The sequence below is a fragment of the Mustelus asterias genome, chromosome 4, assembly GCF_964213995.1.
Source record: "Mustelus asterias chromosome 4, sMusAst1.hap1.1, whole genome shotgun sequence".
In the NCBI taxonomy this organism is placed as follows: Eukaryota; Metazoa; Chordata; class Chondrichthyes; order Carcharhiniformes; family Triakidae; genus Mustelus; species Mustelus asterias.
The window spans coordinates 147,892,986-147,916,508 of NC_135804.1; the positions used below are offsets into that span (position 1 = coordinate 147,892,986).

Below are 23,523 nucleotides of genomic sequence, written 5' to 3' on the forward strand. Positions count from 1 at the left end.
TCATTAACTGGAAGGTCCCAGATTTGATGACTGGTTAGTTTTGTCACCTGATCGTAGTCTGGACAGCAGTGATACTGATGGGTCCAATTATTTCTGAATCAATATTCAGTGATCCCTAATTGAAAAAAAAATTCAGGGACACAATAAACATCAGCTGTAATGCACCCCACAAACCGAAGCCGACATACTCTCCCTACACATGGAGTTCAATCAATTGAACTACACTCTACCATGAATCAATAGTGGTACTGAAACTGGGAATTATTTTCCAGGAACAGTGGGTTACAAAAAAAAGAGTTTGAAAGAATACTTATACATTTAATAGCTTATGAGACTATTCAATAAAAGGAGTCATTTGTTTCAACACTTACATGTGCTTTTATTGATAAAAAACATTGTGGAGAAAATGCCCCACATATTTCACTAAATATCTTATAGATTTCACCCCCCCCCCCTCCCGCCCCCCCCAATCCAATAATCTCAAGAGTTTAGAAAAAGTCACTGTAGATTTCTGCAGGTTGGAATTCACGTTCTGATTGTAGGTGGACTTGCTTCACAGAGCATCAGTAGGTGGATTCCTTTTGCTGCAAGTCCATTTGGATCCACTGGTACTGTTCATACTTTGTGAAATGGTATCGCTCGCGACTTGAGTGGAAATACTTTCAGTGCCTGCTACCTCCACCATCACCTACTGTACAACATTTAAAAATAAAGTCCATTCCATCAAATAAATCTCATTTCTAATCCACTAAATCCACAATATTTAGCCATTGTGAGATTTTTCTCGAATCTGTTCATAACTAGTATAATATACATAGGCACATGAAACACTCATTTCATCCGGTGTACCAACATAGAGACCAATTAAGTATTAATTTTAATATTTTATTGGGTAAATGCTTTAAAATGTAACAATAGTGTTAAAACTACTACATTGTTCCACAATCCATGTCTCACAGACCCACTGATCATTTTTATTATAAAGTCCCTCCCCCCACTTTTTGACTTACAACCATACTATAAATGCCCATTTCAACAATCATCACACGAATAGTAATTGTAAAATTTTCAATGTGGAAGGAGGATCTAGTCATAATGGAAGGGGTTCTTCACATATATTGTGGTGCCATTATTCAACAGTTACTAACAAGAAAAAAAACACATTTTTGGGCACAAGCTACTCCAGGTAGCTGTTAAACCCAACATCACTGTAGCATCAGTAGGTAAATCAGTCTGCTGGTGACAGTGTTAACTCATCTCATCTTTAACATATAAAAAAAAACACTAAAATAACTTAGAAACTAGATCCAAAAAATTCTGAAAAGAATTGATTTCAATGTACAAAAACCGTCATACATGTGTTATTACAAAAGTTTGAAACACAACTCTCTCGCTCTCTCAGTGCGATTGACAGCCAGTGCAGTTACTGGGTCCAGAGTAAAATTAAGAAACAAGAGTTCAAACAACAATGGTAAAAATAATTAAACACATCTTTAGTATAAAGATTTCCTGCTGGTCTCTAAGATACAGATTAAAGAAACCCTTAGGTCTGAGAGGCACACTATGGGGCTTCTTCGATACAGCCACTGCATGACAAAGTTACCAGTCACCAATGTTCAACAGTGCTCATTGAGAATCTTCAAATTAAACTTAATTGAATCAATGCTACTAGCAAAACCAGTTAGAAATTGTACAAAAATAAAAAACAAATTGTTAAAACCTCCTGCAATAGCCTTGAAGGACTGGAAAGCAGGCTTAATTCACAGCAGCATTAGATCATGGCTGGAGGCATCTTTGGTTCGGTCTGAATAACAACGTGATGTAACCTCTACTGCACAACAGTATATAAAAATTGAACATGTTCAAGAGGTGGCAGGTAATGTAACAGCCCCATAAAAATATTAAATATCTAATGCTTCAGTTTAAACTATTTTTCTCAAAGGAAAAAAAATGACCAGCATGGACACACTGTCATGCTCCTATAGCTACACACGACGAGATATGTCCCGTTCCACCACGCCATGCAGGGAAGTATTGCTGACCTCGTCCTTGCAAGGCTGCAGGATTTTATTTATTTGTTTTCATCATTATTACATTGGTAGCAAAGTTTTGTATAATATCTGCATATATCAAGATTATTCCGATATGATTTCGGAGTCAGCATGACCAGTCACGTGACCCATTCAGAGTCGTATAGCACCATTTTTTTCTTCCCCCCCCCCACTAGTGGTGAGCTCAAGGAAAGGATGAGCATGCCGAGATGAGGGACATGATGTTCAGAAAAATTCAGTAAACTAAGTTCCACTTGGCAGCCAACAAGATTGTTCAGTTTGTGCTATTTTTTTGTCAAAATTAAGGCAACACAAGTGAAATATAAACATCTTTTTTGGACAATTACTGTGGATACACAACTCAAATTCTTTCAATGTGAATAATGGAAGGAGTCCTCTCAAGCTGTAAATTCACACACTGAACTGGCTCTCTCAGGATGGAGGCAAAATCTTACCAAGTCTAAGGACCGACCTTTAATCACCATTTCATCTGGGCATTTAAGGATATTCAAAAGGACAATTAATAGTTTTCTTCTAACTGACATTAAATTTATAAATCTGAACATATCCAATAAAATAAACCATTAATGGATATTTGATATAGATCCTTTATGAAGACAGTTTTTTTTACTGTGATCTCAAACTTAGCTAATCTTACTTGCAAGTTAGATTTCTAATAAAATTGCCTTCATGTAAATTACAATTGATCTAAAGGTCCAAATATATTAAAGTTGGTGTATACTTAATTATTTCAAAATTATATAGCCATATTCATGGCTAAAAATTTAGAGATATAAAGTTAATGAAATAATAGGTAGAAATGCTATTGAAGTATTGCCTCCGATTTAATTCAACTGCGTTTTAATAACCATTTAAAACAGCTCAATCTGGTCTTCAAACTACTATAAAGAAACCGTGTCCTTCAACATCGAATGTATAATAATCCAATGTACACGCAATCTTAAATTCTCAATTTAGAAAGTCACCTGCAGTCTTCTGTTTCCTGATGCAACGCTTTCTTTTTAAAAAGCACAGCAGACAAAAGTAGAGGGTCAACAAATAAAACCATGTTGTTAAACTTCATATTTCTAACTATTTTACCATACTAAACCAGAATTTGCTGATCTGAAGTCTGTGAATGTTCCAGGTTTAACTGCTGGATTTGTGGCAACTGAGAGCAGACATGTAAATTAACCCACATCTGATCTGATTTCCTGTTAATTAGAACATTTACACAGTCATAAAAATAACTTTGCTTATTTAAATTTCAAAGTGGCTGAGCAAAATAAGTTTTACACAGATTTGTTGGGAGCCTCAGGTTGCACAGGTACTGTGCGTGAATATTGCCTGAGTTATAGCACCATGTTTGCCCAGTCACCTTGAGTCTCAACTCCCTCTTTTCCAATATAATTAACAGTCTCTCACGTTGACTAACACAATCATATTGAAGCTCTAAATATTGAAAACAGAAAGTTGGTATAGCTAATCTATAAACTAAGCATCTTAACTCAAAAATATATTTTTGTTTTACCACTCAAAGATTACAGGTATATAAACAGGTAATAGAACCAAAGAATCACAAAGTCTAGCTAATAATTGGAAGAAAAGTCAATGTTTACAGAAATCCACATCTGTAATGTTTTCTATACTAATGCAGTCAAAATTTGAGCTGGGAGAATTTAAGAAATGTACTGCTAAGGCTAAACTGAAATTTAACAAATTTAACAAGCCCATGAAAGATGTTTCCTGATCATTCAAGGGTGTGTGTATTGGGTATACCCATTTGCATGGAAAGAAATTATAAACCTAGTCAGTGTTATCCCAAAGGAAGCACTATATCCCAAAGGAATATATATTGCCTCCAAGACGGTCTTATTCTACCTTTCTTTAAATAAAAAGCTTCCCCCATTACTCCTGGGGAAAACAGCAAGTAGATATAGACCAAGGTTACACAAATGCAATTACAATGTTGTGTAATCTTGATCCGAAATGGTATATTCATGCACTTTAACCCATATATCTAATTGTTAAATTTATCACTTCATGCAAGTTTTTGAAAAAAACCTGATAAGACAAATTTGTCTCCAGTCTCACAATGGAAAATCTTTCCCCACAAGGGAAAAAAATAAAACTGCATATATATATATATATATGCATATATACACATATAATATATACTACTCTAGGGTATGAGGTAATTTTGATTAATTTCCACCTACAAGTATACCCAATAACAATTCTATGGTGGAAAGTTTTGAAAAATATCAGTCACGAGAGGCTAAGTATCTATTTGAGAACCACACTTAACACTGATACTTGAGTAATTCAATGTAGCCCTTTTCATAAATTCTTTGTTGTATTCTGAAAGCTGCATTTTAAAACAAAGTTTAAAAACATTTATATAAAATGTTGAGTATGACAAAGGGTTTTTACTTTAATCAAAAGCAGCAAAGCTGCAATGATTTGTATCTCCTTTACAGCATTTGAAACTACTTCATAGTGTACTGACTTTTATGAAAGTCTATCCAATCATTGAAGAAATGTGGGTCTAATATCTGCTCAAGAAGATACTATTCGAAAAAAACCTGTTCTTGCAACTTACAGCCTAACTCATTTCAACTCTCCTTCCATTCATCCACAGATTTAGGAAATTTTGGGAATGCAAAAACAAAATGTAACAATTTCATTGGAACTTATTTTAAAAAGGGCATGCTGAAAGAAAATGTATTGATTTATAATTATGAGATGTTACCACCCGTTGCCAAATTGACACCAGCTAATAGCTGCATGCCACTATGGCAACGGAAACTATCATCATAAAATGGTACAGTAATAGAGATAGCTAGACCAAGAAGGGGAAGGGTCCCCTGGGAAGAGGTCCGCTGAAAGATCAAGTGACTGGTCATGCAAGTCATTGTCAGGAATAATGGTTGTACGGTGGTAGAGGGTGTGCAATGCCATTCTGGTAGTGGTGATGCTGGCGGTGAGCTAGATAATCTGAGTAACTCAGTGTCATCTTTTCACTATGGTACCTGCAGAGAACAGAAAAAAAAAGTTCATTAGAGACAATCAAAAAAGTGCTTTGTAAAGACACTCAGCCAACATTACAGGGATTGAAACTGCAAGATTATCCTGGGCTGCAGGATTCCTCTTCCACACCACACGAGTCAAAAAACTAGATTCTGGATTCTTTGAAAAAAAGAGAAATATACAAATACACAGGCACAAAGATACCTCCATAAATAAAACTACAAGTTTGGTTTTGGGAAAAGCAAATAATGATTGGCACTTACCTCAAATTCTTAGACCAAGACATCAATTAACGGCTCTATATTCCATCTACCATTTATTCCTGGTATTGTACTCAGGTGCATTCAAGCAATTTGATTCTCTTTTCTGCATCCTCAGTACCACATCCAAGTGTTCTCAAAGTCTACTCCGGGACTCTAACCTGACTGGCTCGGTTTGAGTGAGTGTAGGTTGGCGCTGTTGACAACTTTTGAATGAAATGGTAAACTGAGATCTGAAGTGCAGGGAGGTCCTCTTGCTGTTGCCATATTTAGCCCTCAGCCAGCACCACTAAAAACATATTAATCCACCATTTATTGCACTATTAGTCGGACTTGCTGCGCATGAATGAAATACCGTAACAGATTACAGCACATCTAAAAGCGGAGATGGATAAATATTTGATAGATAGAGGAATAAAGGACTATGGGGAAATGGCACAGAAAAGGAGTTGAGGCCAGCGTGGATCAGCCATGATCGTATTGAATGATGGGGCAGGCTTGAAGGCCTACTCCTGCTTCTATTTCTTGTGTTCTTGTATTGACTGAACTGTTTGGGGGAATCCTGAGGGCATGGAAAGTGTTATATAAATACAAGCTCTATTTATAGATGGCTGGAATTAAGCACTGAAGCATACTTTAACCTCAAAAGATTGGAGGATGTTTAAAATGGTGAAGGATAATTCCCCAAACACATCCATGTCTATTTTACTCATCATAAACATCCTTGACGTAATCAACCTTTATCTCATTAAATGTCTACCCTTTGCAGTTCTGATAAAAGGTCACAGACCTGAAGTTTAACTGTTTCCTTTTCCAAAGCTGCTACCCAACCTGCTGAGTATGTCTAACATTCACTGTTTTTATTTTATATGTAAATATTGCAAATCAGTAAAATGAAGATTTTAAAGTCTGTTAAAAGTAACACCAAAATTATATCGAGGACAAAAAGCTACTGTGAATTTGATGCTCCAAACTCACTGTACAGTCCCTATCACTCTGGAGCTAGAAAGGAAAATTATAATTCAGACATTACTACAGCCAATTAGTATTTATGTCAACACTTACAAAAGGCAGGAAATAAAAGAAAGTACATGATAGTTAAGATTATTTGAAACCTCTACACAGTTCTTAATGTAATGAGGGCACAACCTCAGGCTAAAAGGACAATCCTTTAAAACAATGATGAGGAATGTCTTCAGCCAGAGAGTGGTGAATCTGTGGAACACTTTGCCGCAGAAGGCTATGGAGGCCAGGTCATTGAGTGTCTTTAAGACAGAGATAAATAGGTTCTTGATTGATATGGGGATCAGGGGTTATGGGGAAAAGGTAGGAGAATGGGGATGATAAAAAAATCAGCCATGATTGAATGGCGGAGCAGACTCAATGGGCCGAGTGGCCTAATTCCGCTCCCATGTCTTATATCCCTCTATCCACAGCCTCATCCTGCCCCCATCTCCATAATGTCAGTGCAAAGGACAAGGCTGAAGCATTTTGCAATCATCTTCAGTCAGAGGGGCTGAGTGGATGATCAATCTTAGCCTCCTCCCTAGGGCTCAAGCATTATAGATGCCAGTCTTCAACCAATTCAATTCATTCTATGTGACATCAAGCAAAGGCTGAAAGTACTGGATAATGTATAAGCCATGGACCCTGACAATATTCTGGCAATTGTACAGAAGATGTGTGTTCCAGAGCTTGCTGCTCCCCTAGCCAAGCTGTTCCAGCACAGCTACAACACTGGCATCTACCCGACAATGCGGAAAATTGCCCAAATATGTCCTATACACAAAATGCAGGACAAACCCAAGCCGGACAATAACAGTCCCATCAACCTACACTCAATCAGCAGTGATAGAAGGTGGTCAGCAACAAGGCTATCAAGTGGCACTTGCTTAACAAGAACCTGCTCACTGATGCTCAGTTTGGGTTCCGCCAGGGCCACTCAGCTTCTGACCTCATTACAGCTCTGGTTCAAACATAGACACGATGACCTGAACTTCAGAAGTGAGGGGAGAGTGACATCAAGGCAGCATTTGACTGAGTATGGCATCAAGGATCCCTTGCAAAACTGGAGACAATGGAAATCAGGGGGAAAACTTTCCACTGGTTGGAGTTCCTGGCACAAAATAAGATGGTTATGGCTATTGGAGGCCAATCATCTCAGTTCCAAGACATCAGTACATGAGTTCCTCAGGGTAATGTCCTTGGTCCAACCATCTTCAGCTGCTTCATCGATAACTCCCTTTCCATCATGTGAGAAGTAGGACGTTTGCTGATGATTGCACAACATTCAGCACCATTTGTGACACTCAGATACCGAAGGAGTCCATATTCAAGACCTGGCCAATATCCTGACTTGGGTTGACAAGCAGCAGGAACATTTTGCCCACATCTGTGGGTTGCCATTGGCCATAAACTGGATTAACCATATAAATACTCTGGCTACAAGAGCAGGTCAGAGGATAGGAATCCTGCAGTGAATACTCCTCAAAGCCTGTCCACAATTTACAAGACAAGTCAATGCAATATCCTCCATTTGCCTGGATGAATGCAGCTCCAACAATAGTCAAGAAGCTTGACACCATCCAGGATAAAGCAACCCGCTTTATTGGCACCCCATCCACAAACATTCACTCCCTTCACCACTGACAGAAATGGCAGCAGTGTGAGACATCTACAAAATGCATTGCAGGAACTCACCAAGGCTCCTTAGGCAGCAGCTACCAATCCCCTGATCACTATCTAGAACAGTGATTCCCAACCTTTTTTCACTGGGCCGCACTTTTGGAATAAAAATTTGCTCGCGCCACACCGAATTTTTTATTGATAAGAAATACATTCAAAAACAAAAAAAAACTCCTAGCAGTGCTTGATTCATAACATAGAACACAACTACTTTATAATATCATGGGACATCCGGAAAGTATAAAACAATCACTTTGGAAAAATATCTAACCCATGTTTAAATGTTTCTTAGATTGTCCTTGAATCTTCCCGCCACACTTGCCATCCTCTCTTGCCGCACCAATGTGGCGCGCCGCACCCTTTGGGAACCATTGATCTAGACGGACAAGGGCAGCAGACAAATGTGGATGCACTGGTGGTCATCTTCCAAGATTCTATAGACTCTAACCGCTCCTACAGATCCGAGGGTAGCTAATGTAACCCTACATTTAAAAAGGGAAGTAGAGAGATCAGTAAGCCTGATGTCGGTAGTGGGGAAAATTCTAGAATCCATTATCAAAGATTTTATAGAAAAAGATTTGGAAAGCAGTGGCAGGATTGGACAGTCAGCATGGATTTATGAAAGAGAAATCAGGCTTGACAAATCTACTGGAATTCTTGGATGTAATTACTAGAGTTGATGAGGGGGAGCCAGTGGATGCGGTTTATTTAGACTTTCAGGCAGCTTTCAACAAAGATTAGTGTGTAAAATTAAAGCACATAGGATTGAGGATAGTGTATTGAGATGGATAGAACATTAGTTGGCAGACAAGAAACAAAAAGAATAGGAATAAACGGATCTTTTTCCAAATAGCAGGCAGTCACTAATGGGGTGCCGCAGGGATCAGTGCTGAGACCCCAGCTACTCACTATATAGAAATGATTTAGATGAGGAAACTAAATGTACTATCCCCAAATTTGCAGATGACACAAGGGTGGGAGGGTGAGCTGTGAGGAGGATGCAGAGATCCTTCAGCTTGATTTGGACAAGTTGAGTGACTGGCAAATGATTGGCAGATGCAGTACAATTTGGATAAATGAGGTTAAATGGTTGCAAAAACAGAAAGACAGATTACTATCTGAATTGCAAAAAATTAGGAGAGGGGAATGTACGAGACCTGGGTGTCCTCGTTCACCAGTCACTGAAGGTAAGCATGCGGGTGCAGCAGACAGTTAAAAAAAGGCAAAATGTTGCCTTCATAGCAAGACGATTTGAGTGCAGGAGCAGGATTCTTAATGCAATTATACCGGGCCTTCGAGAGGACACACCTGGACTATCGTGTGCAGTTTTGGTCTCCTTATCTGTGGAAGGATGTTCTGCAGTGAAGGTTTACCAGACTGATTTTTGGGATGGTGGGACTGACGTACGAGGAGAGATAGAGTCGGTTAGCATTATATTCACTGGAGTTTTGGGAGAATCTCGCAATAACCTATAAAATTCTAACAGGACTAGGCAGGATAGATGCAAAGAGTATGTTCTCAATGGTGGGAGTGTCCAGAACAAGGGGTCACAGTCTGAGGATACCTCCACAATCTCTTCTCTCCAACACCCCCCCCACTTCCACAATCTCCATTCTCCAACTCCCCTCACCTCCACAATCTTGGGGGGGTGGGCAGCGGATATTCAGGGTAGTATGAATTAAGAAATACACCAAAAATCAATTCAAGATCAGTTGGGTTGACAGTGTGGCTCACATACACATGTAAGAAGCAACAGATAGTCACACAGGACCCTGTCCTCTGGAGACAGAAGGAGCAGGTTCAGACATTGCACCTTTTCCAACTAAACAAAACCTTGGGGGACAACCATTCCCTTGTTCGGATACACTGAAGGAGAATTTAGCATGGCCAATGCACCTAACCAGCATGCCTTTCAGACTGTGGGAGGAAACCGGAACACCCAGAGCAAACCCACACAGACATGGGGAGAACGTGCAGACTCCGCAGTTACCCAAGCCCAAAATCGAACCCGGGTTACTGGCGCTGTGAGGCAGCAGTGTTAACCACTGTGCCATCCATAAAGTTCCAGACGTTGTAACCAGACTTCAATTTCCAAAAATATCCAAACTGTCAGTGTTAATATTAATAAGGCAGATAATTTTATTGAAAACTAAACAGAGGGATGTATTTTAGTGATCAAAACTGAATAGAAAGTTCTTCCAACAAATATGGTAAGTTGCCCCAAGAATATGTAATGGCAGGTTAAACAAATCCAAGAATTGCTGCACCATTGATAACTGGTAGATTGCTGTGCTCAGAGTCTGACAGTCTGGTAGAAATGAAAAAAGGGCTAGTAGTCTATGCCTGCGTACAGTAAGCCCTGGACAACATTCAGGTTTGGGCTGCTAAGGGACAAGTAACATTCATACCACATAAATGCCATGCAGTGACCATTTCCAATGAGAGTATAACTACCTCTCCCTTGACATTCAATAGCATTACCATTACTGTGCTCCTCATCAACATTCCAAGGATCACCACTGACCACATACTATGGTTACAAATGTATGTTAGAGGCGGAGGATTTTGCAGCGGGTGGCTCGCCACCTGATTTCACAAAGCCTTTAATTTTATATGTACAAGGCACAACTCAGGAAATGCGATGGAATAATCTCCATTTGCAAAGATAAGTTCTGTTCCAACAATCATGTAGCTCAGCATCATCCAGGGCAAAGCAACATGTTTTATCGGCACCCCATTAATTCAATGGTAAACATTTATACCTTCCACCACTGGCACAAGTGACTGCAAAGTATACCATTTACAAGATGCACTTCAACTCACCAAGTTTTTCCGAAGCACCTTCCAAACCCGTGGCCTTAAACACCTAGAAGGGCAGTAGGTGCTTGAGAACCACCTTCTCCAAGTTCCCAACAACTGCATGATGGCAAAGCAGGCTAGGACTAGGAGAGTGATCCCAATAAAAAGGAGACCAAGTTAAAGTTTAGGCTGGAAAACAACAAGTACAATGGAAGTGCTCAGAAAGGTAGATTTTCAAGGGAGGGAGCAGGGTGAGATTCTCAAAATCAGTCTGGCCAGCACTGTTAAAAGGACAAAGAATAGATGACCATTTCTAATAATATTTTATAGAGTACAAAAGCCATGCACAGCACTAGGGAATGGCACCAATGTGAGCAACAATGGAAACAATACTTAAAAGGAGAGCAGAAAAAAGTTACTGAAGATTAAAGCTACAAATAGCATGGTGAACCAATAAAATAAAATTAAGAGGTCAAAAGATTAGTTAGGACAGCTAAAATAGAGAATGAACTTAGGATCACGTAACTACAAAAATAAATTAACATTTCTATATATATTTGCAACAGGAAATGGTGTGGCCATACATAGTGACCCCAACATTAGAAAATATATTTCATTCTTTTTTGCGCAGATCTTAAATTTATGGGACTGACGGAAAAAGACACTCATTAAAAGGAAACAAACTTCAGATATGGCCGTCACAAATTAAAGGAAAACATTCTTCTTCCCTGGTGGACTTCTTACATGGATGAAGTGGCAGCTGGCAAAATCAAATCATGACCTTGTCACTATCCCTCGGGAATCATTAGAAGAAACAGCTTACTCCAAGGTGGGAAAATATTTAAGGTTAGCGCAATCTTTAAAAGGAAAAATATGGACAATTGAGGAATATGGACAATAGGGCAGGATGTTGAAGTATTTAAAAAAATCCTGAAAATAAATATAATAAAATAGGTAACAAACCCGTGTGGTTAAAAACAAAGTCTGCATCGTTTTTTTTTTGGGAGGGGAGACTTGCCCAACAAATTTACTGGATTTATTTTTGAGGAAATGACCAGCCTTCCTGACAATGGAAACTGAGTGGAAGGTATTTACATTTGAGCAAGACTGTTGATATCGTGCCAGGAGATCAGACCACAAGCTAGAAGGCCTAGAATATAAAACAGACTTCTGGAGGTAGATTAAAGGAGGTCTAAAACACCAACAAAAAGCTGATGTGAATGGAGCTGCAATGAGGGGCCAGTTGATCACCAGCAGCTTGCTAATCTGATCAGTGCTGGGGTCATTACTCTTTAGATTATATACATGCAATTGGGAGCTGGGGACAGAAACAAAATTGCTAAATTTGAAAAAAGTGCCATAAAATTTGGTGTTTGAAGGCATGAGGGGTAAAGGAGATGGTAGAAATTGGGAAACAAAATAGATCTGGATTGATCAGAGAGATAGGCTGGCAAATGCAAATGGCATTGAATCTGAGCAATGCCGAGTAATGGTCTTAAGAAACTGAAATAAACTGTAGGTATTTAAACACCAACAGAAAATGTTGGAAAATCTCAGCAGGTGTGACAGCATCTGAGGAGAGAGAATAGAGCCAATGTTTCGAGTCAGGATGACCCTTTGTCATCCAGCTCTGACGAAGGGTCATCGTGACCTGAAACATTGGCTTTATTCTCCCTCCACAGATGCGGTCAGACCTGCTGGGATTTTCTGTTTTTGTTTCAGATTCCAGCATACACTGCATTTTGCTTTTATCTGGGAATTTAAACTAAATAGTTCTAGGTTACTGTAAACAGGATCAATTTGGAGTGTTGATGTACAGCTCAATGGAACCAGCAGTGGAGTGTGCAGCAGAATAAAGGAAAACTATCTGGATTTGCAAAGGGACAGTCTTACTGAATGTGGATATGTTTGAGATTAGTCTAAACTCTAGAACCAGGGAACGTAGACTTAACCCTAGAAGAGGGCAACCACACACAAGTGGTTTAGACGAAGTTTACACAAAGGATATTATGGAGGATGACAGTGTAGAAACTTTTAATGGCAAATTGGATAGATATTTGAAGGAGGGGCCAATTGAGAGTCAAGTTTTAAAGTCTGGCCAGATGGCCTCATGATTGTTTGATTTTCCTCTACTTTCTCACATATCTGATTGACTTCAAGGAGGATCTCTATAACAGCAACTCTGAAGACAGAAGTGGCAAAGATATAAATGTTCTCATTAGCTCAGCAAGTACATTAATTGGAGCCACACAGATCAGGAAGGTCCCAGATATAATCCCTAGTCTTTTCTACATTAGTATCAGCAGCTGGAGCATTACAATTGTCTCCAATGTTTCAAGGCCACACAAGGGAATTCTGATAGATTCAAGCTGAGCTGGAATGGCTCCTACAGTCCAATAACTTGCCGACATGATTAATACCCACTTGGGTGACTGCCACCTGCAGATCTGTAGTTCAGGGAGCAAAAACCCAACAGAGAAGATGACAAAGAAAATAAGCAAGAATGTTGCAAAGAAATCGTGTCACATTAAACTCAATGAATCATGCAAATTTTTCTTGGTGTTATATATTCTGCAAAAATTTTGGTCCAAGAAACTAGGAAAGGGTGTTTCCAAGAGGGTTCAACTTGCTTAACTGCCAAGATCTGCCAATGATATGACCCGTCAACTCAACACTCTGATCAAAAACTTTGATCTGGACCTTCAAAACACCCTCCGTGCTCTCATCCCACGTACTCCACGCGTTGGAGATCTCTACTGCCTCCCAAAAATACACAAGGCAAACACACCCGGCCGTCGCATCGTTTCAGGAAATGGAACCCTGTGCGAGAACCTCTCCGGCTATGTCGAGGGCATCTTGAAACCCATTGTACAAAGAACCCCCAGCTTTTGTCGCGACGCTACGGACTTCCTACAGAAACTCAACACACATGGAGCAGTTGAACCAGGAGCACTCCTCGTCACAATGGATGTCTCGGCACTCTACACCAGCATCCCCCACAATGATGACATTGCTGCAACGGCCTCAGTACTCAATGCCGTCAACTGCCAGTTTCCAGATGCAATTTTACAACTCATCCGCTTCATCCTGGACCACAATATCTTCACCTTCAACAACCAGTTCTTCATCCAGACACACGGAACAGCCATGGGGACAAAATTCGCACCTCAATATGCCAACATGCACAGGTTCGAACAAGACTTCTTCACCGCACAGGACCTTCAACCGATGCTATACACTAGATACATTGATGACATTTTCTTCCTTTGGACTCATGGTGAGCAATCACTGAAACAACTATATGACGACATCAACAAGTTCCGTCCCACCATCAGACTCACCATGGACTACTCTCCGGAATCGGTTGCATTCTTGGACACACGCATCTCCATTAAGGACGGTCACCTCAGCACCTCACTGTACCACAAGCCCATGGATAACATCATGATGCTCCACTTCTCCAGCTTCCACCCTAAACACGTTAAAGAAGCCATCCCCTACGGACAAGCCCTCCGAATACACAGGATCTGCTCGGATGAGGACGATCGCAACAGACACCTCCAGACGCTGAAAGATGCCCTCATAAGAACAGGATATGGCGCTCGACTCATCGATCAACAGTTCCGACGCGCCACAGCGAAAAACCGCACCGACCTTCTCAGAAGACAAACACGGGACACGGCGGACAGAGTACCCTTCGTCGTCCAGTACTTCCCCGGAGCGGAGAAGCTACGGCATCTCCTCCAGAGCCTTCAACATGTCATTGATGAAGACGAACATCTCGCCAAGGCCATCCCCACACCCCCACTTCTTGCCTTCAAACAACCACTCAAACAGACCATTGTCCGCAGCAAACTACCCAGCCTTCAGGAGAACAGTGACCACGACACCACACAACCCTGCCACAGCAACCTCTGCAAGACGTGCCGGATCATCGACACGGATGCCATCATCTCTCGTGAGAACACCATCTACCAGGTACACGGTACCTACTCTTGCAACTCGGCACTCTGATACGCTGCAGGAAAGGATGTCCCGAGGCATGGTACATTGGGGAAACCATGCAGACGCTACGACAACGGATGAATGAACACTGCTCGACAATCACCAGGCAAGACTGTTCTCTTCCTGTGGGGGAGCACTTCAGCAGTCACGGGCATTCAGCCTTGGATCTTCAGGTAAGCGTTCTCCAAGGCGGCCTTCACGACACACGACAGCGCAGAGTTGCTGAGCAGAAACTGATAGCCAAGTTCCGCACACACGAGGACGGCCTAAACCGGAATGTTGGATTTATGTCACATTATCAGTAACCCCCACAGCTTTCCCCCTGATCTTGCAGAATCTCACTAGCTGTTCTGTCTGGAGACAATACACATCTCTTTAACCTGTGTTGAATGCTCCCTCCACCCACATTGTCTGTACCTTTAAGACCTGGCTGGCTGTAGAGATTTGCATTCTAATTAGTATTCTGTCACTTGATTTCTGTGTCTGTGCACTGTTTGAGAGCAGATATCCACTCCATCTGATGAAGGAGCAGTGCTCCGAAAGCTTATGGTATTTGCTACCAAATAAACCTGTTGGACTTTAACCTGGTGTTGTGAGACTTCTTACAATGATATTGACTGCATACTGTAATTATAGTTATTAATTTTGTCAAGATAAATAAAAACAGTTTCACTTTGGCATAGCGCAAATATGTTGCAGGAATCAATATGGCAGAGTGTTTTGGAGTGGCCTTACTCACATTTCTACACTCGGGCAATTATGCTTCAAATCTTAAAGTTTCCATATGAAATACATTATAGAAGTTAGGAAAGTATTGAAAAGCAGCCTAAAATTACAACTGAATGGAAATATTGTACAGAAAATTTAACAGTAACTTTCTACTGAAATCCAAGAGCAAGCTGAAAAGTTTTGATAGCCAGTTGAAGCCACAATATGTAGAACCCATTTTCGCAGAGAAAAACAAAATTTCGCACAATGTCAACAAGTAGTGAGTGCTCATAATTGTACTTGCACTCCAACAGTACAGTCACTCCTTTTATTACAAAGCTTATTCTACTTTAGCTACTGTGAACATTTCACCAGCTTCATATTCTTCTGATCAGAGTGCTTCAAACCTCATTTACTCAGGTAATCCAAGTTGCTGTGACATTTCACTTGCAAGTAAACCATGTATTTGAGTGCCGCTGCGAAGTTTGCAGGGGTAAAAAAAAAAGTTGCAAACACACCAGTAGATCTCCTATGACATTGGATGCGTGGATAGTCAGGTGGAACAGAGTACACAGAAGAATGGAACTATCAGAACGGGAAAACAAGGTGCCCGAGTGCTTTGGTTAGGAAAACAGGATCCAGGCATCAAGCTCTGAAGTGCTTTGAGTGGCCAGACTTAGCAGTAATCCAAACTCTTTATACACCCTGAACTTGCTGTTAAAAGTTTCCAAATGTTTATCCCTTAAACTACATTTTGAAAGTAATCCCTCACCAAGTGACAAAAGTACATTTCTGCCACTGCAGTCTGCTAATAAAACTGGCCGTGGCATCAGTGGCAAGTACTTAAAAACTATTTGCCCCTTTATGTAAGGGGAGAAATTTCAAACACATAAAAGGTTCATTAAGCAATGAGCAAGTTTAACAATTCAGATGTCTTTTTTCGGTCATAGGTCCAAACTTTAATTTTAGTACTTCGACCTTACAATCCGAAATGCTTCTTAAGAAAATAAGTTATTTCATTGATTTTAGTTATCAGAAAGGAGGCAATGCACAAAATGCCAGAGGCAGAGGAGGAAGAGCTATTGCAGGGATGAAGGAGGCAGCAGCAAAGATAGGGAGGGGCAAAGCCATCAAGGGATTGAAACACAAGGATGAAAATTTTAAACTGGTGGCACTTGGACTTGGAACCAAACCACAGCCAGAACAGAAGGTTGGTACTAGGTACAGAATGGAATACATGCAGCAGCGATTTTGATAATTAGATGCTTAAGGATGGAGAATGGTTGAGGCTGGAAGTAACAAAGGTATGAAGGAAGAGACAGACCACTAATTTTGGAACTTGAGTAGTTGTACAGAATCAGGGCAGGTGGGAAAGCCTGAGGCAAAACTACCTTGTACTCTAGGTCAAGCAGAAGACGAGGTGTGAATATTTGTAGAAGCATTATATGGCAGCGAAAGAGATACACTGTTAGTGGTTAAGTCAATTCTGCTCCAGCAAACTTGAAGATAAAGACTCCCTCCCTTTTTTCCTCCTCCCGAAAGCCAAGGTGGACAAGGCATGTGAAATTTGGTAGTGTTGCTGAAAACAGAGACATGCTGTTGAAGCTTTTGTCTTCCACTTATCAGGGCAGATGCAAGAATACCCAATTTCAAAGGGGACAACAATTTATACAGCATGAGATAAGGGTGCTGATTGGTTGGCAAGTCAATTCCAATTGGTTGAGGCATTGCCATAGGGAACACACCAGGGACCTGCATTCCCTCTTATTTTTCTTTAATTGAAAGAAGCAATGAACAAAGAACAATACAGCACAGGAACAGGCCCTTCGGCCCTCCAAGCCCACGCCGCTCCCCGGTCCAGGATTGAATCCTGAATCCAGGATCCCCGCCCAATTTTCCAGCCTATCTACATACCAATATCCTATCCACCGAGCTGTCCCTCACAGCTACGATGCTTTGTTCATTACAACCTATTAACTCACCCCCACCCCCCCCATTCCAGACCATGTGATCTCCAGGGAGAGGCGAAAACCCAGAGTGAAAAACCCCAGGGCCAATATGGGGAAAAAAAATCTGGGAAATTCCTCTCCGACCCCCTGAGGCGATCGAAACGAGTCCAGGAGATCACAATGGCCCTGATCGGAAAATGCTTCCCAACCCTAGTCATTTCCACTTCCACGAACACCATCTGAATTCCCTGCCCCCGAGACAGATTCCCAACTATCCGCAGTCTCGCTCTGTACTGGCACCAGCAAGATGATCGTAGAATGAAGCCTTGAAACGAGAAACAAGGAACAATTAGCCCGCGCCGCTCCCTGGTCCAAACTAGACCACTCTTTTGTATCCCTCCATTCCCACTCCGTTCATATAGCTGTCTAGTATGCTGTCATATGCTTGGACAAGTTTTTATCTGCGTGCAAAGGATAGGGCCCTGTATATGACGAGTTCTGAATTTTGCAAGCACCAGCTGATTGAGTATGGTCACTACTCTGCCTGCAGCGAACAGCCAAAGGGGCATGCTGTTTGATATGATCCACCAGGCCTACATACCTGGCATCACACTGGCAATAAAATTCATGTACCACATTACTCATTTGTGTGGCAAGCAGAACATCTTTTGGGCTCGACGGCAGCATCCTGTTGGTGGAGAATACCACTCATGTTAATACTGCACAGTAGCTGCATGAAAGAGTTAGCTTCACTTGCTGCTCAAAGATTCAAAGCATTTATCTTGGATTACCCTGTAAGGGGGGCAAGACTGGGCAAATCATAGCACCAAAAGTGGCGACTTTTGCCTTAATCATGAATTTGCGTGCAATAATCTAATAGGGGTAGCTGTTATTCCACAGGATGGCTTTAATGCACCCCATTTCAGCATCAAGCTTACATGGTGAGCAAGTGGCTCTGGCCATTTACAAGGTTGAACTTGGCCAATAAGCCAATCTCATAGCACGTGGAGCTGTACAGCGCCCAAAGAATATATTGACCAGTGACAAGTAGGTTTGTGGTAGATAGTAGAGAACCCATTAGTAGATTTTTCAACTAGCACATTAAGGAAAGGGAGCGTGTTAGTCTACTCGATTTTAAAGGTGAATTCCCTTTAAAGTTTGATGTTCTTGTATATGTCCTGATGCGTGCAAGACGAAAAGCTTCAACAGCATATATATTTTTTCCAGCAGAATGAACACAAATTCCAAATGCAAAGGACTAAATTGTTACACTTACATGAAATGTGGACAAGCATTCACTAAGCATAGAATAAACGTACCTCGCATTTAGCAGAGAATTGAAAATAGAGGAAATGTGCAATATTCATTACAACTGCTAACAACACTGGGATGTGATTACAGAAATGGGATACAATTTGTGCACCCAAAAATAGGACTGATGTAGAATAATAATTATGCAAGAAAACATTCAGGACAAGACCAGTGTGTGGGGATTGGAGGCAGATACCTTGCACTGGTAATTACTCAGCCCTGGTTGAGTGATAGGGTTCTAGTGGATGATACTGAGATAATTTTAGCAAGATCCAAGACTTTTGTAATGAAGGACAGTAATTTTGTTATGGATGTGATTTATTAATTCTTGGTCTGTGTTTTTGAACCTTTAAGTAAAACTTCTCAAACGAACTGATCAGGATTGCTGTCCTAATGTACTCAGCACCTTGACGAAAGTATTTACTTATACCCAAATATCACAGAAAAATCAAATAAACTTTTCTACATTTTATTTAGTAGATTGCTGCCCAGAACTCCAGTTTTCAGGGTTTTCATGGAAGAAACTGCTGGATTTTGCGGAACAATTTCAAATGAAATCATGTGTACAGATGATTCAGTTGTACCGAAAGTCATTCATGCAGATAACTGATAAGATAAGAACACTCTTGTAAAAGTCTAGTAACAGTGCCTGTTTTTACTCAATTGCTTTCTACTTAAAATGGAGGTTATAACAACCAGTCTGTTTCTAAAGCAGATAGGTTATTTTGGCTCGTTTTTCCAGAGGTTCCAAATGACTAACTGTTACTAGATACACAAGTTTTGCCTGCTTGAAGTCCTGCGTAGATGTGGGACTTGAATAGGGTTAAATTACCCAACTTGATTCTACTGACAACTAGCCTTCAGGCCTGATTCTGAGGAAGCAGCTATTAGCCTTCATGTGGCTGCTTTACAATATTTTTTGTTCTTATACTCCTTTGTTGAGATTGCAGACTGGATAAACTAGTATGGAATCAAGGTTTGATTAGCTTCAGGTGTCAGATAAAGAATGAACATTATGTTTCTAAACTTTTTGAGCAAGGTATCCATTTTGTTTGTTTAAAACTGTAGGTGATCGACAATGCCTACTTTTCATCCAGAAAGATTTGTTAAAAATCCGGCTTTCATAGCCATAATCTCTGATACCTCAAGAACATCTTTCCAATCAACCAAGATTGTGCATCAGGAAGGATCTGACAGAAGCAACCCCTGACTACATGCATGGAGATCAAAGTATGCTGGTGCACTTGGCTTATGCCATGTAGGTAGCTACAAATCAAAAATCACTGCTGCAAAATGTCCATCGGAAATTCAACTCCCATGATGCTGCTTTCCAGCATAAGTTTGCAGTGCCTTCATCCTCTACAATCTTAAAGTTCCTTCTGAAATAATGCCTGTGCCTCAGGTAAGTTACTTCTTTAAAAAATCTATACAAAACATATCTGCTTCACAATGAGCTTCTACAAGATCATAGAAATCATAGAAACCCTACAGTGCAGAAGGAGGCCATTCGGCCCATCGAGTCTGCACCGACCACAATCCCACCCAGGCCTTACCCCCACATATTTACCCGCTAATCCCTCTAACCTACGCATCTCAGGACTCTAAGGGGCAATTTTTAACCTGGCCAATCAACCTAACCCGCACATCTTTGGAGTGTGGGAGGAAACCGGAGCACCCGGAGGAAACCCACGCAGACACGAGGAGAATGTGCAAACTCCACACAGACAGTGACCCAAGCCGGGAATCGAACCCAGGTCCCTGGAGCTGTGAAGCAGCAGTGCTAACCACTGTGCTACCGTGCCGCCCCATATTTAAGTATGTCCAATATGGTTAACAAACCGATCCCTTTATCAGATGTTTTCTCAAGAGCTAATCCATTCTTAAATGTATCTATATTTAAATAATCAATGAGGTTATGCTTAAAAGGCACAACAAGAGATTTTTTTTATTCCCAACTGCAAAGGCACAACAATCCATTTTAATGCGTACATTGTTAAATATAAGCCCCAGTTTCTTTTCTTGAACCCCATCGTCTATCAAGTGGAGGCAGTGGTTTAATGGTACTGTCAACGGACAAAGAATCCAGAGACTCAGGCCAATGCTCTGGTTTGATCAACCTGGGTTTGGATCAATAAATCAAATGTGAATTCAATAAAAATCTGGAATTAAAAGTCTAATGATGACCAGAGGTTCATTGATGTCCTTTAGGGAAGGAAAAATGCCATCTGGTCTACACGTGACTCCAGATCCACAGCAATGTGGTTAACTCGTAAAAGCCCTCAAATGCATCAAACCACTAAAAAGAATGAAACCAGATGCACTACCTGGCATAGACCCCGGCCTTTGCAGCCCTGTCCATCGTGCAACTTCCTCCTTACTAATATCGAGTGTGGGGCTAGTGCGAAAATTGGGAGAACTGGCCCACAGATCAGTCAAACGACAGCCTGACAGAGTCATACTCACTGAGTCGTACCTGACATGTAATGTCTCAGACATCACCATTCCTGGGTATGTCATGTCACACCAGCAGGACAGACCCAGTAAATGGTAAACCCAGTGGTGGTACAGTGGTATAGTCAGGAAGTTAACCTGGGAATCCTCAACATTGATTCCTGACTCCGTGAAGTCTTATGCCACCAGGTCAAAGCTACTAGACTGGGTCTGCAGCAGATAGTGAGGGAACCAACAAGGAGGAAAAACATATTTGGCATCATGAACACTATGCCTGCCACTAATGTATCCGTCTATGACAGTGCCAGTAGGATTGACTACCATACAGACTTTGTGGAGACAAAGTCCCATCTTCACATTGAGTGGCGTTGTAGGACAACATGGGATAGATTTCAAACAGATCTAGCAGCTCAAGACTGGGCAACCATGAGGTGTGTGGATCTCAGCAGCAGCAGAAGAATTCTACTCAAACCCAATCTGTACCATCAAGCCAGGAGATAAAACCTGGGTCAAGGGAGAGTGCAGGAAGGCATGCCAGGAGCAGCCCCAGACATGCCAAATAATGAGGTGCCAACCTGGTGAAGCTACAACATAGGACTACTTATGTGCCAAACAGCATAAGCAGCAAGTGATGGAGCCAAACAATTCCACACCCAATGGATCAGTCCTGCCACATCTGGTCATGAATGGTGAACAATTAAACTCACTGGAGGAGGAGGAAGCTCCAAAAAATATCACCATCCTCAATGACGGAGAGCTCAGCACATCAGCCAAAGGGTAAGCTAGAAGTGCTGAGGATGATCCATGATGTGGAGAGACAATACACATCTTTTTAGCCTGTCTTGATGCTCTCTCCACTCCCATTGTTTTGTTTCTTAAAGACTGGATTAGTTGTAAGTATTCGCATTCCAACCATTATTCATGTAAATTGAGTCTGTGTCTTTATAAGTTCTGTTTGTGAACAGAATTCCCACTCACCTGAAGAAGGGGCTTAGAGCCTCGAAAGCTTGTGTGCCTTTTGCTACCAAATAAACCTGTTGGACTTTAACCTGGTGTTGTTAAACTTCTTACTGAGGATGATCCATCCAGGCCTCCTCTGGAGATCCCCAGCACAGGTGTCAGTCTTCAGCCAATTCGATTCACTCCATGTGTTTTTTAAAAATTCCATTCATGGGACATATGCGTCACTGGCTGGCCAGCATTTATTGCTCATCCCTAGTTGCCCTTGAGTTGGTGATGGTGAGTTGCTTTGTTGAATGCTGCAGTCCACATGCTGTGGGTTGACCCACAATGGTGTCATTGATAGGATTGTGTGATAGCATTGTGTGTCAACCCACAATGCTATCACATTCCATGTGATAGCAAGCAATGGCTAAAGGAACTAGGTGATATAAAGACTATGGGCCCTGACAATATTCTGGCAATAATACTGAAGACTTGTGTTCCAGAGCTTGCCGTGCCCTTGTCAAATCCACTACAGCTACAATGATGGCATCTATTCAGCAATGTGGAAAATTGCCCAGATACATCCTATATACAACGAACAGGGCAAATCCAACTAGGCTAATTAGCGCCCCAGTCTACTCTCAATAATCAGGAAAGTGATGGAAGGACTCATCAACAGTGCTACCAAGCGGCACTTGCTAAACAATAACCTGCTCACTAGCACTCAGTTTGGGTTCCACCAGGGCCACTCAACTCCTGACCTCATTTCAGCCTTGGTTCAAACATGGACAAAGGAGCTGAACTCCAGAGGTGAGGAGAGAGTGACTGCCCTTGACAACAAGGCAGTATTTGACTGAGTACGGCATCAAGGAGCCCTAGCAAAACTGGAGTTAATGGGAGTAAGGGGGAAAGCTCTCTCATATCTTGCACAAACTGAGATGATTGTGGTTGTTGGAGGCCAGTCATTTCAGTTCCAGGACATCACTGCTGGTCTTCCTCAGGGTAGGTTCCTGGACCCAACCATCTTCAGCTGCTTCATCAATCACCTTCTGTCCGTCATAAGGTTAGAAGTAGGTATGTTCACTGATGATTCACACAATGTTGAGCACCATTTACGACTCCTCAGATATTGAAGCACTGCATGTCCAATTGCATTAAGACCATAAAAACATAGAATCCCTACAGTGCACAAGGAGGCCATTTGGCCCATTGAGTCTGCACCAACTCTCTGGAAGAGCATCTTATAGAGTCAGAGGTTTACAGCATGGAAACAGACCCTTTGGCCCAACTTGTCAATGCCGCCTTTTTTTTTTAAAAACCCCCAAGCTA

General features: G+C 41.3%; 1 protein-coding gene across 1 annotated transcript in view; it reads right to left on the reverse strand.

The window, feature by feature from the left end:
- Window positions 1–367: 367 nt before the first annotated feature.
- The window catches only part of LOC144493065 (nuclear protein AMMECR1-like), a 141,266-nt gene continuing 118,110 nt past the window's right edge, over window positions 368–23,523 (reverse strand). The window contains exon 6 of the mRNA XM_078211926.1: window positions 368–5,083. Coding sequence (XP_078068052.1) covers window positions 4,969–5,083 — 115 coding nt within the window. The 3' untranslated portion in view covers window positions 368–4,968. The remainder of the gene's footprint in view (window positions 5,084–23,523) is intronic.